At 40.9% G+C, this 16,740-nt stretch overlaps 1 protein-coding gene across 1 annotated transcript in view; it reads left to right on the top strand.

Annotated features, from left to right (window-relative positions):
• FRMPD4 (FERM and PDZ domain containing 4) overlaps positions 1-16,740 on the top strand; it is an 863,243-nt gene that overhangs the window by 53,595 nt on the left and 792,908 nt on the right. The window contains exon 5 of the mRNA XM_047716285.1: positions 12,464-12,587. Coding sequence (XP_047572241.1) covers positions 12,464-12,587 — 124 coding nt within the window. The remainder of the gene's footprint in view (positions 1-12,463; positions 12,588-16,740) is intronic.

Here is a 16,740-nt window from a genome sequence, read left to right as displayed (position 1 = left end):
TCTAAAATAGAAATATACTTTTGTGCTGAGATTGCTGGCTAACAGTACCGTACCTAGGGAGCCTTCTTAATTTCAATGTTGTGTGGCTGATTTCTCCTTGGATCTGATTGTATCAGTATTTTTCAAGTACTGCATATCATAACCTATTGGTAGATTATAATATTAATAGCATAACCTATTGGTGGATTATACTATTAATAATAGCTAATACTACTTTTTAATAGAATAAAAGACAAAATGTTAGATACAATACAAATAAGTATTGTTTTAAGAAACTCTTCTTTTGGTTATATACCCCTATCTCTGTATCTGTATATACTTACACATCTATATATACATACCTAAATATAAAATTATGATGTGAAATGTGGTAGTCAGATGCTTTTGAAAATACTGAATTGCATCATTATTGTTTTTGTCCAGGACTTGTCATTGTTCAAGAGGTTATAATAGAAGAAGGAGAAACGTAAACTCCATTTTCTTGTTTTTCTCTTGTGCTTGCATTATTTCCATTAGTGTCAGACCTTGATTCCTTTACACAGAGCTTTTTAAGCCATTCATGAGTTGTGTGAGTGTTCTTTTAGTTCCAAGTGGAGAATATAGTCTGCAAATTCACTTAGCCAGTATCAACTGCAACAGAACAAAAGTATTCCAGGTGCCTGACAAACCCTTTGGTAACTATTTTCCCTCAGGAGATTTCCAGTAACATACTTGGCTCATTACCTTCAGATATCCCAACTGAGAGAGAGTACCACTGACGATCTTCATATGATTTGTTAGCAAAGCTTAATTTCTTTCTTACTATTTTAGACAAAAAACACGTTTAAATTAAAGTGCTGATACTGTTATCTTGCAGCCGGGTGGATTGTTTTGGGTCATGCCCTGTGGGGCGTGGGCCCTGCTCTGTAGACACATTCTCTAGTCACGGCCACCCCTGCCTTCTGTTTTGACCTCCTGTCACACCACTGTACCTGCTCTAGCCTGACCACATTGAACACCCCAAACAAGTTCCTGCTCAGGCCATTTAAATCGGTGCTTCTCACTATCCCATATGATCCCTTTGAGTCTAGATTTTGCCATCATGCTGCATTTGGCTCAAAAGATACCTTCCTGAAGAGGACCTTCCTGATTATTGTATTTCATATAGCCCCCTCCTCTTTCCACAGCCCTCAGTTACTCTCGATTCCATTATTCTCCTTTATTTATTTGTTTTCATAAAAGTTATCACTATCTGTTTAATCCCACTCTCATACTCTAAGCAGTCTAGATGAGCCTCTAAAATGAGATTTTGTCTCCACAGTATACCCCAATATTCCCAGGATGTTTTGCGGGGGGCTGGTAAATATTTCTGGAGAGATTCAACAAATGACTTAACATTTCTCCTGTCCCTCTGCCTCACTTGAGCCAGTGCCTTTGGATCTAGTTTCCTCATTTTTCTCTGAAACCAGTTCCTTCCCATGGTATCAGTTGGCAGAGACACTGTATAATAAGGGTGGGTGGTTGTAGGATAAGTCAAATGCGGTGAGAACTCCCTGGAAGAAATGCTCATGGACAGGGGTTGGGTAGGGATGCTGGTCCTGGAAGTCCTGATGGTTTATTTTTTGGTAATAAAATGATTATTCTACTTACGCATTTGAGAACAGAGACTTACAACTCCCGATGAATTATGCTGTTAGCTCTAAAGGACATCAAAGTTTTATGTCCATGGGTAATTTCCATGATCAGAAATTTGATCTCCAATTGGAGATGTTTTCTTGAGACACGGTTAGTAGAGACTGCTAAATTTTATTCCTGTAGACAAAGTATTACCCTCTGAATTTGGAGTTAATCGACTGTACCTAAATGCACCACCACCCTGCCTTATGTGTGGTACTCAGTAGACTCTTAATAGGTATTAGTTTGATGAATAAATAAATAAACATAGTCAGTCATGGCATTTAGGTCTGGGCTGGCTCTGACATTATTTAATTGTGCACCGTGGATCAGGGTCTGACAGTCCGGGCCACCACCAGTCTTTATAAACAAAGTTTCATTGAAACACAGACATGCTCGTTTGTTGAAGTATTGCTTTCACATGCCAGCAGCAGAGTTGAGTGGGTGTGATAGAGACCATATAGCCCACAAAGCCTAAAATATTTACTACTTGGATATTTACAGGAAAATTTTGCTGACCCCTGGGCTGGAGAATGTCACTTAACTTCTCAGGGCATTGATTTTGTCATTCGTAAAATGAGTTAAATGGACTCAGTGGTGTCTGAAGTCCTTCTCAGATCTCACATCTGTATTTCCTGGAATCCAAGAGACTATGTTTGGAAACTCAAAGTGATATGGACTTAAGGTTACCCTCACTATTTTCTTAGAAAATATTTTAGAATATTTAGAATATTTCTTAGAAAATATTTTCTTAGATTTCAAGAAGCTATGTTTTCATTAAATGGACATAAATATTTTACCACATATGTCTTAAAGACGTATGGAGCGTTCCAGGTTGAGTTAATTTCTCTGGTTTGGTGTTTAAGTGCTTGGAGCAGCAGACTTACTGTGCTGCTGACTTCCTTCCCACTGCTTTTACCAAAGGCTTTGCTAAAGCGAAAGTCAAGAGTTTGTAAAGAAACTCTGAAAGGTGGGTTTGCTTATTATCTATAATGCTTTAGGTGTGGGTCTAGTATATTGAATTAAGAAGTGAAAAATCATGTTAAATATAACATTAAAATCTCAGCTGAATTTCTTTGACTTACTGTGAAACCGTTTATGGGCCAGATAAGAAAATTAGTAGTTGCTTACATGTTCCAGAAGAAAAATTCTCATTTGGGAAGAAAAAAATTGTCTATTAAGTTAGAATCAATTACTTTATCTCGATTGGTTTTCTTGTTTTGGGTTTAAATTACGAATGCTTAAGCAAATAAAAGCCTCATGGATACCTTTCAAAGATCATTAGATCTGCAAAACCTTGGTTCAGGTCACAGAATTTGCACTGGATATTTCTTCTTGCCATCTTTGTCCTTAGCTACTCCTACTTCCATTGCCACCCCCTATATCAGAGATCACGGAAGATGAGCAATATAACCAAATCATGGAGTCAGGAGTCTCTAACAAACTGAACAAAAATAAATGGAATACATTGAATTTTTATGTGAGGACAAGCAATGAATTACAATTCAGGGATTCTATCCCTTACTCATTAAACATTTGTTGAGCATCTACTATGTGACAGTTCTACACCAGGAGCTGAAATATCTGTTATATGTTATCTTTTATAGAATGCTAGAAATTTATAGAAATTTAGAGATTTCACACCATGATCCCGCTCGATTTTCACACAAAACTTTGAGAGGGAATCAGAACGAGGATTCTGTCTAACCCTAAGGTTTGTGTGGACCCCTCTGGGGGAATATTGGAGTGGATAAAGTAGAGCGGTGAGTCTAGCCTGCTCTGGCCTCCTCCTGGTGAGTTTTTTAAGATGGGATCTTGCTGTGTGAACTGGGGAACACTGGGCACCTCACTGACTTGAGGTTGGGGAGCAGAGAAAGGTCAATGACATGGTACTCGTCCAGGGCAACCTCTGCATGCAAGAGGTATGATTTCCTAGTTTATGTCCTACTCTGTCTCCCAGACCCAAGCAGGAGGCTGGATTTTCAGCTCACAGCGAGAGCGTCCCTTCTGGGTCTACATAATTACCAGATAACTCTGGTGCTTGCCCAACACCCCCCTCCTAACCAAACTCAAAGAGCTCCTTCTCTCTTGGGTGTAGAGTACTCACACCGGTGTCCATGAAACGTCAACATTCTTTGCACATCATCCGTCAGTGTCCGATGACCTAATAATAATAGAAATAGCATCTTGGACCTGTCGATAGGTAACTCTTTGCCTTTGGGTAAGTAACTCCCTGAGCCATAACAAGGGAGTTGGACTAGATTATCTTTGAGGTCTTTCCCAGTTCTTACTTCCCATGATTTTTGGACTTAAACTTGATTCCCAAATTAACTCAGTTTATGCAGGGCTCATGATCCAGAGATATCACTGTAGCAGATGCTGTCACGGCAGTGCCTGTTCGTATCCCCTTGGCACTCCTCGTTTCTGCAGGCTTTCACTATCACTCTGCCAGAGGCTTTCATCTGGCTGCTGAGACATGCTTGGCTGGAAATGCAGGGGAATTCAGATCCCCAGCAGTGGTCCTCCACTGAGGCCAAATGTGAGCTGAAGAAAGATATTGCAGCGTTTTTTCCTTAGGGGAGGCAGCTCTGAAGTGGGTTCTCCCTTACCCACAGCAGTAACTTGTTGGTTAGTGCACACCACATTGACTTCCTTCTCTTCCCTCTGTTATGTCACCTCCCAAATTAGCCACTTGCACTCATCCTTCTCTGAGGGTCTGCTTCTGGGGGAGCTCAACCTAAGACTAGCCCCAAGCCAGTCCTACTGTAATTCATCTAGTAGCATATGCATTAAATCACAGTGGTCAGATCCTTGAGGAATATATCTTATTTACCCCGACGAGGCTTAGCAGATTTAGCAAGTAAAAATTTAGGACTCCTAGTTATATCTGAACTTCAGATAATATCAAATAATTGTTTAGTATAAGTTTATCCTATCTCAAATATTACATGGGATATACTTATACTAAAAAAGTCATTATTTATTTGAAATTCAGATATGGTGGGGGTCCTGTATTTTACCTGTCATCCTTAATCCCAACTCTCATTGGGCAGCTAGACCCGTTCCAGAGCTGAGGAAAAGAGGGTGATTGGGATTGGCTTAGAAGATGTAGAATGTAGAGGGAGTGAATAGCAATGCTTTAGAGATAAAGACATGTCCAGTACCAAATAGGAGATGGGTGTAAAGTGGTGGATGAGGAACGATCAAAGAACTTGAGCAAGGAGGCAAAATCCGGGTACAACAAAACTGCAACCAGCCATCTCAAACATTGTGGGGAAAGAGATGCCGAAGTCAGTGAACTTGCCCAGACATTAATTCATTTCTCTAGCCCCGCTGCTTAGCACAGTACCTGGCTCACTCTGGGTACTCAGTGAACACTGAATAAATGGGTAGGGAAGGAAGATTGGCGGAAATAGGGAATTCTCTTTTGTGAGCTTTATGGAAAATGCTGCCCACTAAAAACTGCACAGGGCCTTTTAGAGCAATGACTTGCATCTGATTATAGAAGCATAGAAAATATGAATTGCTGTGTGAATTTTAAGTAATGAGCTTCTCTAACCCTTTCCTCATTTCTCATTGCAGGGACCATTCAACTTAAATCTTTCATGGCTAGCCAGGTTTTTGAGTGCCACTTGTATGTTCAAAGCTAATTTAGCTAATAGCCAACTTATCTGAACCTCGAACAATATTACTGGAGCATTTAGATTGACAGAGGGAGTTTAGGATGAACATTCCCCATTCAATTTCAGAAGATTGTAATCAATTTATATTTTTAATGACATTTTCTTTTCTTTCTGCAGGGAAGGTAGAATCTCATCCTATGTTTATTATTTCTAACTATAAGTTCAAAGTTGAAAAAGATTGGTTTTTATCCTCAGCAAGCTATGTGAAATTTCCTAACTCTTTTATGGAGAAAATAAAAGGAAATACAAAAATAAATGAATGCATATAGATAACAGAAGAGTAGCATTAACATGTCCTCAATATTCATTAAAGTCACCTTTTATTGTTACTAGACAAAAACATTTTTTATGAAACACTAAGCAGGCCAGTCTCCAAAGGGTGGTTTCAACTTTAAATCATTCATTCTATGGCTGATATATCTTTAGAGTTCATTCTGCATTAACAGTGTGTTAACCACGTGAGAAGGGCAGAAATCTGTATATGGAGAAATACCAAAAATGCACCTAGGAATTTAAAATAATATACATCTTAATTTAAAATTAAAGATGTATTTGTTATAACTTTTCTCTCAGTAGTAAAAGTTTTCTCTGATGCTATAGAGCTGTTAAAAAGAAAACCATAGACCCCAAATGGAGTCACTTATATCCGGCCCACCTCACCAAAGCAGGGCTTAATCCCTAACCTAATCGCAGTTTCAGACTTCCCTAGAAATGTAGTCTTAATGGGTCAGTCTGGAATTTTCTGGTTAGCACCAGTGAGGTAATCTGCCACATAGACGCTCTTCTCTCCCCCAAAGGGAGATGATGTAATCTGCTCTTTCTTTATCTCTGCTGCCTTCTGTCTATAAAAGCCTTCCATTTTGCACAGCAACTTGGGTTCCTTTATACTTGCTGGATGGGATGAGGCCCAATTCATGAATCATTCAATATAGCCAATTAAGTCTCTAGGTTTTACTCTGTTGAATTTTTGTTATTTAATAGAGCCAATGATGTTACTTTGAGGTTTATTACCAAATCTGTGTGGTACTGTCACAGAAGTATGTAGAAGAAGTAAAATGAGGTCTCCTGTTTCTGAGAGTGGCAGGGTCAGTCATTCAGACCAATTCCCTGGATAAAATATTTTTTATAAAGCTTAAAATTACCGAAGAGCTGACAAAAGCACAAAAGTGAAGAAAAATGTAAAATAACACGCGTTGGCGAGGATGTGGCGAATCGAAACCCTTATGCGTTGCAGTGGGCATGAAAAATGGTGTAGCTGCTGTGGAAAACAATTTGGCAGTTTCTCAAAAAGTTAAACATAGAAATACCATATGATCCAGCAATTTCACTCTTAGGTGTATTTTCAAGAGAATCGAAAGCAGGAACTCAAACATACTTGTACACCAATATTCATAGCAACATTTGCCACTCTAGGCAAAAGGTGGAAACAACCCAAGTGTCCATCAGCAGATGAATGGATAAAAATGTGGTCTATCCATTACCATGGAATATTAACTCATCTATAAATAGGGATGAAATTCTCATACATGTAACAACACGGATAAACTTTGAAAGCATTATGTTAAGTAAAGTAAGCCAAACACTAAAGAACAAATCCTGTGTGATTTCACTTACATGAGGTATCTAGAGTAGGCAAATTCATGGAGACAGAAAGTAGAATAGATTTTACCAGGGACTGTGGGAAGGGGTTATGGGGAATTACTACCTCAGGGGTATAGAGTTTCTTTTGGGGATGATGAAAAATTCCAGAAATGGATAGAGGTGATGGTTACATGGCATGTGAGTGTACTTAATGTCACTGAACTGTACATTTAAAAATGGTTAAAATGGCAAATTTAATGGTATGTATATTTAATCACAGGGGGAAAAAAAGAAAAAAAAAAAATGAAGGAGAAACCCGACAGGTAACTGAGCACAGAAGCTGCCTTTGACCTAATGGCATTTATCAATTTTCAGAAAATTAAGACCTATTCTTTACAGCCTCCTGCAGCAGGAGAGACAGAAAGCAAAGCATAGAGTCTTTTTGTTCGGTTTTTAATACTCATCTCATTAATTTTATCATGATTGTGTCCATGAGGTTTCTGACTCAGAGACAGACTATCAGTAGTGTTATTTACATAATAATCATTGCAGTGGGTAGGGAGAGGGGGGTGGGGTGACGGACACTGGGGAGGGTGTGTGCTATGGTGAGTGCTGTGAAGTGTGTAAACCTGGCGATTCACACACCTGTACCCCTGGGGCTAATAATACATTATATGTTGATAAAAAAATTAAAAAATATATTAAAAAACTAATAATCATTGCATTGGCCCATTTGCCCCCACCCTTACCACCTGGGGTCTCACAATGAAAGTCAGATAGAAAAAAAATCTCTCCTTTGAGGGACCAGGTGATCCATAGGTGAGGGATGAAGAAGAATGCATGTTCCCTGCTCATGTATAAGAGAAAGAGGCAATTGTCTTCCCCTGTTCTCTTAAAAAGCGGGAATAAAAATTTTGCTTCTTGGGGATGGGGTGAAAAGATCTTGGGTTCTCACTCTAACCTTTTTTTTTTTTTCTTTTAATTTGACAGAGATCACAAATAGGCAGAGAGGCAGGCAGAGGGGTGGGGGGGAAGCAGGCTACCTGCTGCTCAATCCCAGGACCCTGGGATCATGACCTGAGCTCAAGGCAGAGGCTTTAACCCACTGAGCCACCCAGGTGCCCCTCACTCTAACCTTTTAGAATGTATCTTTTTAATGACTACTTAAGCCTGAATGACTGGTTTTCCAAGGCCCTGAGCCTCCTTTTCCCTTGAAATGTTAACACATACCTCCAGAGTTAGGAGAATCTCTCTAGAGTTCTCTCAGTATCTATCCTGTTCTACATGACTTTCCCAAGGCTTGCTCTTGGCTCTGAATCCCAAGTTTTCAGCAAAATTTATTCAGAAATCCCCACCTGTGCAGAAACACAAACAATATTTTCTCTGCACCCACCCTGTTGAATACCACACTTCAAAAATTTTGATAAAGTTCAGTTTATCAGCTCTTGCCACTATTTAAGAATGATTTCCCCATAAGATCAGGACCAGGGCAAAGATCTCCCTGCTCACCACTTCTATTCAGCATTGTACTGGGGGTCCTAACCAGTACATTAAGGCAAGGGGGAGAAGTGGGGAGAGAAGGACAGGAAGAGGAAGAAACAGAATGGATTTCATTTGTAGATCACATGATCATCTACGTAGAAAATGCGAAAGCATCTACAAGAAGCCTACTAGAACAGTAAGTGAGCCTAGCAAAATTATACCCAAGTACCTATAATGTATGGCAGAATGTGATAACTGCTTTATAGAGGTACTGTGTCCTTCCCGAGTACTGAGGTGGTGAGATTAATTCTCTTGGAGAAAGTGGAAGGCATCATAGGAGGTAAGCTGTGAATCAGGCGTTTGAGGAAAGATTGATTTTGGTCAGGAAGAAGGCACTTGACGTTCTAATGGGAGGACAGAGAAAAAACAAATGTTTGGAGATGGAAAATCATGGCACTGAAATGTCAGACCTTGAATGTCAGACCTAGAATTAAGGACTTGATCTGAACAATTTGAAATAATTCTCAAAACCTTCCTTAAAGTGTTATAAAATTATCTTCTCAGCTATAAAAGAATAGTCTTATTTTCCTGTTGACTAGTCAAAAAAGATGATTATGTTCATAGGTAATTTAAAATCACTCAGAGGGATACCTGGGTGGTTCAGTTGGTTAAGCATCTGCCTTTGGCTCAGGTCATGATCTTAGGGTCCTGGGATGGAGCCCCGCATCAGGCTCCCTGCTTAGCAGGGGGCCTGCTTCTCCCTCTGCCTCTGCCCCTCTCCCTCCTTGTGCTCTTTCTCTCTGTGTCAAATCATAAATAAAATCTTAAAAAGTAATAAAATCACTCAAAGTGTACCTTAGTATTTTGAAGTAGGCAAAACAACCCAGTTTGATGTAAAAACAAATGAGAACATGACATGAAACGTTCCAGATGTGCTGCTCTTGGATATTTCCCATCTCTCCATAGAATCCTAGAATATAGGCTTTTTGAGGGTGGCAAAACGTGATCCAAGTCTTTCATATTTGCCATTGTGCGGACCATTTGGTAGGTGTTTAATAAGCCCTTGCTATCCAGCAACGATGCAGAACTGCAGCAGTTCACTCGGTAGCTCTTGACATTATTAAGAAATGAGCGTTGCCAAGTTAAGAAAAAACCCCCAGCACACAGCCAAGGAATCAACATGGGAAACAGGCTGGAAATAGATTTATTTCTTGAAGCTGTTTCTTCGAGGACCCAGCACTTGCCTGGAGGGTCCTTCCCTACATCCAGGCCACACTGTGCATCCTGGACATTTCCCAAGGCAGACAGCTTCCTCCTCCTCCAGTCCAGTTTATAGAGGAAGACATGGCTTACACATTTCAGGACGCCAATGTGCTCTTTTCAATACTCCGTTTCGCTTTCCTATCCCAAAGCAAATGGAGCAGGCACCTCTCTTCCTCTGCCTATTCCATACCCTTTTCTCAGAGGAGCCTGAAAGCACAAACCTCAGCCCTTCAGAGACTGACCCCTCCACACTAATTTCTAGAATAAGCCCTGGAGTGGACAGGCGGCTGTACTGACACAGTTTACCATGTGAGGAACTTGCCTTCCTTTGGGTCACACCCACTCCTACTCAGAAAGCAAATTCTGAGGCCCCGAAGGCTGTTCCTTCTCCCAAGACAACGTCCTGTCTGCAAGATTGCACCCTTAGGCGGGCCATCCTTCTTAATGGCAAGATGTCTGCCATCACCTGTGGACTCGAACTGCGCTTTTTTTTTTTTTTTAAAGATTTTATTTATTTATTTGACAGAGAGAGATCACAAGTAGGCAGAGAGGCAGGCAGAGAGAGAGGAAGGGAAGCAGGCTCCCTGCTGAGCAGAGAGCCCGATGTGGGACTCGATCCCAGGACCCTGAGATCATGACCCGAGCCGAAGGCAGCGGCTTAACCCACTGAGCCACCCAGGTGCCCCTCGAACTGCGCTTTTGCTTTTGAAACCATCTGCCTCATTTTCCCAGTGTTGAATTTAAATAGACTGCTGTTATTGTATTTAACTGAAAAGACTTCTTCTTCTTTTTCTTCTTCTTCTTTTTTTTTTGCACTAATCTGAGGCTCATAAGGAAACATCTCAACCTGGGTTAGTTAAGGTTACACGAAGAAGCAGGGAATCTATGTCCTCATTATCTCTGCCTTGATTTGTTTTGCTGTCAAAGATCAGCTCAGAATAGTTTGCGAGAGCAAACCTTACTTGCAATGGGATGACAGAAACCAAGGTAAAATGAAGGATGTGTAACTAAGGAGAAATTAGCATATTTTAAATGGCAGGTTTGGGAGACTTACAAACTGTAGTAGTGTATTAGTTAGGACTCTCCAAGAAACAGAACCAATAGAATACACACACGTGCACACACACACACATATTGGGACAAGGGTTCCTAGAGGTGTATTCTAAGGAATTGGCTCGTGTGATTCTGGAGGCTGAAAAGTCCCATGATTCGCCATCTGTAAGCTGGAGACGCAGGGGAGCCACTGGTGTAAGTTCTAGTCGGAGTGACTGAGAAGACCCAGGGGCCAGCTCAAGACTAGGCAGAGAGAGCAAATTTCCCCTTACTCCACCTTTTGTTCTATTCAGACCTCCAGTGGACTGGAGGAGGCTCAGCCACATTGGGGAAGGCAGTCTGTTTTATTGAGTCTGTGGATTCAAATGTTAATCCATTTGGAAGCACCCTCACAGGTGCACCCCAGATAACGTTTAACCAAAAATCTGGGCACCCCATAGCCTGGTCAAGGTGACACAGAATTCATCATCACGGGTAGTGAGCAGTTTAGCAAATCTCCATGGAGAGTTGGTATTCCCCACCTCCGATATGTCTCCATTCTGACAAATCGAATTGGACACCTGCATGTCAGTCGTATGGTTCACCCACAGCCTTGACTTTTCCTACCACCTGTCTTTGGCAGGAGCCTACCTCAGATGTAAATCACGTTCTTCCTCTTTTGAACAACTTCACCAAAGAAATGAGTCCAGCACAGTGGGTTCAGTTGGGCATGATTGTACCTCCGAGGGGATATTTGGCAAGGTCTGGAGACATTTTTTATTGTCTCAGCTGGGGAGATGCTGCTGGCATCTAGTGGTTCAAGGCCAGGGATGCTGCTCGGCACCTTCTGATGTAGAGGGCACCCCCACAACAAAGAAATACCTGGCCCAAAATGTCAGTAATGCAGAGGCGGAGAAATCCCGGTCTAGAGAAAAAGAAACATTCCAAATTCCAATGTGTCCCCGACATCCCTCATCTTTGCCATGAGAAACCAATGCTTTCTCAAAGCTTCCCGGACTGGCGTTTTTCCACTGGGTTTAAATTACTGGGTAGGATCTAGCCTAAAAATTGGCAACTTTTGAATAGCTTTAAGGTAGACATGCTACCGTATCAAATTTGGATGAAACACAAGAAAGCCACGGGAGAAGTCAGGCAGCACTTTGAAATCTGAGAGAGCTGTGCGAGCTGCGTGCGGGTGGCTTCGTTCCAGCTCATGGCGCAAAACACCCTATAGTGAGTTCTCAGAAGACGAGAAGCGAATATTCATTTTCGTCAGAGGCAAACGCTGAAACTGCACTTGTGACCTCTTCAGACCTTCAGAAGGGGCCAGTTCATTCCCAGTATACTACCACTTTGATTCTAACGGCACTGGGTTGTCTTGATTCATAGTGGTCAGGGGCAGAACTTCAATCGGAAGAAATCTCGTTTCTGGACTGGTCGGTTTATATGCTCTATTCCGAACCCGATTGCTTTTTTCTTAAATGGGTAACCTGTGCAACTTTGCTCATGGTCAGAAAAAAAAAGTCCCTGTGAATAATTTACAAAAGACAGAGCTGCTCCTCTTTCGCATCCTTAAATCTCTCCGAGCACGTGATTGTCTGAGCGTATCTGGTTTCCAAGTAGCTGAGTGATGAAATATGATTGGCCTCTCAGCATCGATTCCTCCTCTCCTTCCTCTCTCACTCTTCTTGACTAGCAGTTAGTTGTTTGCTATGATACACTCTTCTTTTAAAAGAATAAAGAGCAAAGTTCTTTCTTTCCATCCTTAGGAAAAAGTGGGCTGTTTTGCCTTCCTACCATGGACGAGGATCTTGAAGGAGAGACTTGGCAGACTTTTTCCACTCCCTGGGGCTTCAGCCAGGCAGTAGAGGATGAAGGAGAACATCCCTGCCAGTGAGTACTAGTCCTCAAGTACAAATATCCGGGGTCTTATCATTGCTTTCTGAGATTAGCTTATGTTTTTTGGTAAGATTAATTTATTTGGACATGGGTTGAAGACCATGTCTCAAAATTATACAAAAACAATGCCTTTGGTAGAAAACCGATGGGATCCTTCTGAGTTTTGTCTCAGTAATTCTAATTTTTAAAAAAATATTGGCGGTGAGGCAGGAATATCTTGTCAAAGAAAAGTGTAACAACCATACACTGCTTTGGCTGTTTATTTCCTTAAGACTCACTGTCTAGAGGCACTTTTGGGAAGAAAGAAACTGATTTTAGCTGCTCATCTTAAATATGGTATTATAATAGGTTATCATTCACAGTAAACTTTGGACTATGCCTTTTGCAAGGGAAATTGGATTGTGCTGTGTTTATTTTCTTTTAAAAGTAGTAGCTCTCAGTGACAAATGTATCTGTCAGGATGAAAAGTTTTGATTTTGAAACAGAAACTGCTCTATTGGCTATACACATTAGTTTGTATGTAATTGCTTCTTTATCTTCAGTGGTCTTGATAAATAAGTTTTTCTCCTTTGGAAAGAACTACTTTTTACAGAAAGTCCCGATCCTTGATGAGTGGCTTATGGTTTATATAAATATGTAAGTCTTTCTTGAGGTTGTTGAAGTTTCAAATGCGAGAAGTTTGTCAGTAATGCATACACTTTGGAATGCTGATTGGAAAGTTTCCAGTCATTCTGCTATTTAATGCTTTCTCACTAATCACTGGCACTTAGGAATTTGTTTAAATGCTATTCTTTCAGCAGATTCTATGATCATTGAGTGTTTACGCATTGCAATGAGAACATTGTGTGGAGGCCCACATATAAAAGAACTGCCACAGGTTAAGGAAATCTCTCCAAATGGATAAAATTCATTACCCTTGACTTTTATCACTTGATACGTTGAGCCAAACGTGTTTAGAGTTGCCATAATTTTCCATAGTAGTAGTCACTTGGTAGCACTCTCTGTTTTAAAACATTTTTACAGTTTGCATGGGTGCAAAGGAAACCTCTTTTTGTTATGTAGTTCATTGTAGGGAAAATTTAGAAACTGAGGTTGTCATTCTATGGGATTAAAATACATAAGACTGTGACATTTTAGAACTGGCAACTACGACGTCCCCAAACTACTGTTTGTTTGTGACGTCATTTCATTGGAGAACTTTTCTTTTTAGTGCGCACATTTTCTTCCTGATTTCATACCTGAAGATGAAATGACTGACTGTATTTGGATTAAGGAGAATGACTGCTTAAGCCCTAGGATCCTGAGATTTGTGTCTCTTGCTTGCCTGATCAGTAACATGAAAAGAAATAGACTCAGCTCCAAGCTCATTGAAGCGTATTGTTTACAGGTTGGGGAGAAAGTAGGTAATGAAAGAGCTAAGAAATACTGTAAATCAAAATACTAAAGCCAAACCACTAAATTCCAGTTTGATGGTTTATTGGCCATGGTTTTAGCTCCACATATCCAGTGAAAAGTCTCGTGTGTCTTGTTTTATTAGAATTACTGTTAGATAAGTTTCCAAAGACTGAAGTTCTGTGTTACCCGTGGATGTGCTTAGTCATTAGATGATCCGAGTTAGTATATTATTAGTTTTCTTTTTATACATAAAATGTGATTTTATTTTTATGACTCAACACAAAAAGCAAACCATTATTATAACTTCAGCTCGTGTGTAGAGTGGAGGACGCCATCAGGTATAGAACACAGAACTCTAAATGGGGTTCAGGATTCAATGGGCAGGGGCAATCTTCATGGGGCAAGTGCTGCCAGTCCCGTTCACTCAACTGAGTCTTACTCGTGCTGCTGACTTTTTACAGGAATAAGATCTAAAATCCTTAGTCTGTCCTCCAGCCAGGCAGTACAGGCTCCCTAGACTGGGAGGTCCCTGGGAATGGTTCACTTTCCTAAAGTTTTATAACCTTCAAAATTAAAGGGACTTGAGGTTGTTTTTGTTGTTGATTGAAGAGCACCTGGTTTCTTTGCCCAGTAGAGTAGCCCCACAGAATGGTTAGGACCGTAGTTTCCAGAACTAGTCTGACCTGGGTGTGCACCCTCCTGCTTCATTTACTGGCTGTATGGCTTTGGGTGACTTTGTCAGTTTCAGTAAGTCTCAGTCCTCATGTCTGTAAAATGAGAATCATGCCTACCTCATGGGGATGGAGGGGTAAGTTAGTTATTATTAGGAACATCTCCTTTCCCAGTGCCTGGCTCATCCAATTATCTACCTACTGATGATGATTCTTACTGTTCACTGGTAAGCTAGGAGCAGTGATAGCAGAGCCTTTCAGAAGCGATCTGGATCGCAGGCCTTCAGGTCCAGCTTAAGTTTGAGAGGAAGTTATAGGTTATGTTGCTGTATCTTCTGGTAGGAATATTCTAGTCTTCTAGTAGGAAGAATGATTCATTTAGAACCTGGTAGGAGGAGTGAGTATAGGCGGGTAGGAAGGAATGTAATACTTCTCTGCAGTTTCTTTGGTTTTTTAAACACAAAGCTTGGTAGGAAGTATAATGAAAACACTAGTGAGGTTAAAAATAGAAGTAAAAATAGGATGAGTTGATTTCTGGTTAACAAATATTTGTGGATAACCTACCAATGTGCTGAGCACTGGGGTACGAGGATAAAAGTCAAGGCTACAGTGGGGTGCTGCACTACACCTACTAGAATGGCAAAAAGGACAGCTGCTGGCAATGCCAAGTGCTAGCCAGGATGTGGAACTAACAGAACTCTCACTGATTGCCAGGACAGTGGACCAGTCAAATGGTATAGCCACTTGGGGGACTATTTGGTAGCTTCTCATAAAGCTAAATACATGTTTGCAGTAAAACCCATACAGTCCCACTCCTGGGTCTTCACCCCAGAGAAATGAAAACTCATGTTCACAGAAAAACCTTTCACAAAAGTTTATAGCAGCTGTATTCAAAATTGCCCCAGACTGGAAATAGCCCAAACTTCCTTCCACGGATACATGGATAAACAGACTGTGGTAAATCCTTACAATGAAATATGATTCGCCAATAAAAAGGAACAAGCTATTGATACACACAACAATTTTGGATAAATGTCAAAGGCATTGTGCTAAGTGAAAGAAGCCAGTTTCAAAAGGTTATGTACCGTATGATTCCATTTATAGGACATTCTTCAAAAGATAAAACTATAGTGACAGAGAACAGATCAGTGGGTGCCAGGGGTGAGGGTTAGGGAAGGGTGTGATAATACCTTATGTAATGGAGCTACACCATCCTAACTGTGGTCCTCGTTACAGGAATCTATACATGTGATAACGTTTATAGAACTTTATACATCAAAAAGTCAGCCTTACCGTGTGATAATTTAAAACATGAAAAATGAGAATACAGGGTTCTTGCCCTTGAGGAGTTCACAGGTACAATGAAGGACAAACACAAATATTTATAGCATAGTGGGGTGAATGCAGTGATTGTGACATGCTGAGAGCATGTCAACTAGTGTGATGTGTCATGCTGATATGCCATGACTGGGTTACAAGTGTACCCAGATGTTGCTGCACAAGGACTGTGGTGTCCTGAGACCCAGGCCAGTTGCTTATGGCCAGGAACAGCCTGGCCCCTTTACCCTTAATCTTCTTCTGTGTGTACCAAAATGTGAAAAAGCTTGGGAAGTCCTAGTTTAAGGTATTACAAGAGCACAGAAGAAGACCAGTTTGCTTGTCTGGGAGAACAAGGGTCCTGGGAAAGACTCCGTAAGGGAGGTAATGCCTGCAGTAGGAAATGAAGGATAAGAAAGGCTAGGCATTGCAGGCAAGTCAGACCTTGCCCGAGAAAGGCACAGAAGAGGCCGAGTGGGATGCAAGTTGGGAGCTCTAGGGTTTTCAAGATTACAAGAGTATGAAGGGTGAGGTGGGGCTAGAGAACTGAGATTGGGACCAGATTTCTGGATAGCCTTGTATAATAAAGGAACATTCGGTTTTTTGATAATTAGATTCTGAGCATATTTAGAGATGGATAGGGAGGAGGCAGCAGAGAGTGCGATTTGATGGAAGAAGAGGAGACTGGAAGGAGGAGATAATGGGAAGAAGTATAGTGTTCGATCTTAGTTGTCAAGTGCTGGAGAACACTCTTACAATGTGTA

Source organism: Lutra lutra, chromosome X (assembly GCF_902655055.1).
Source record: "Lutra lutra chromosome X, mLutLut1.2, whole genome shotgun sequence".
Classification (NCBI taxonomy): Eukaryota; Metazoa; Chordata; class Mammalia; order Carnivora; family Mustelidae; genus Lutra; species Lutra lutra.
The sequence above is the reverse complement of the archived record's forward strand: the minus strand, read 5'-3'. Positions and strand labels throughout refer to the sequence as shown.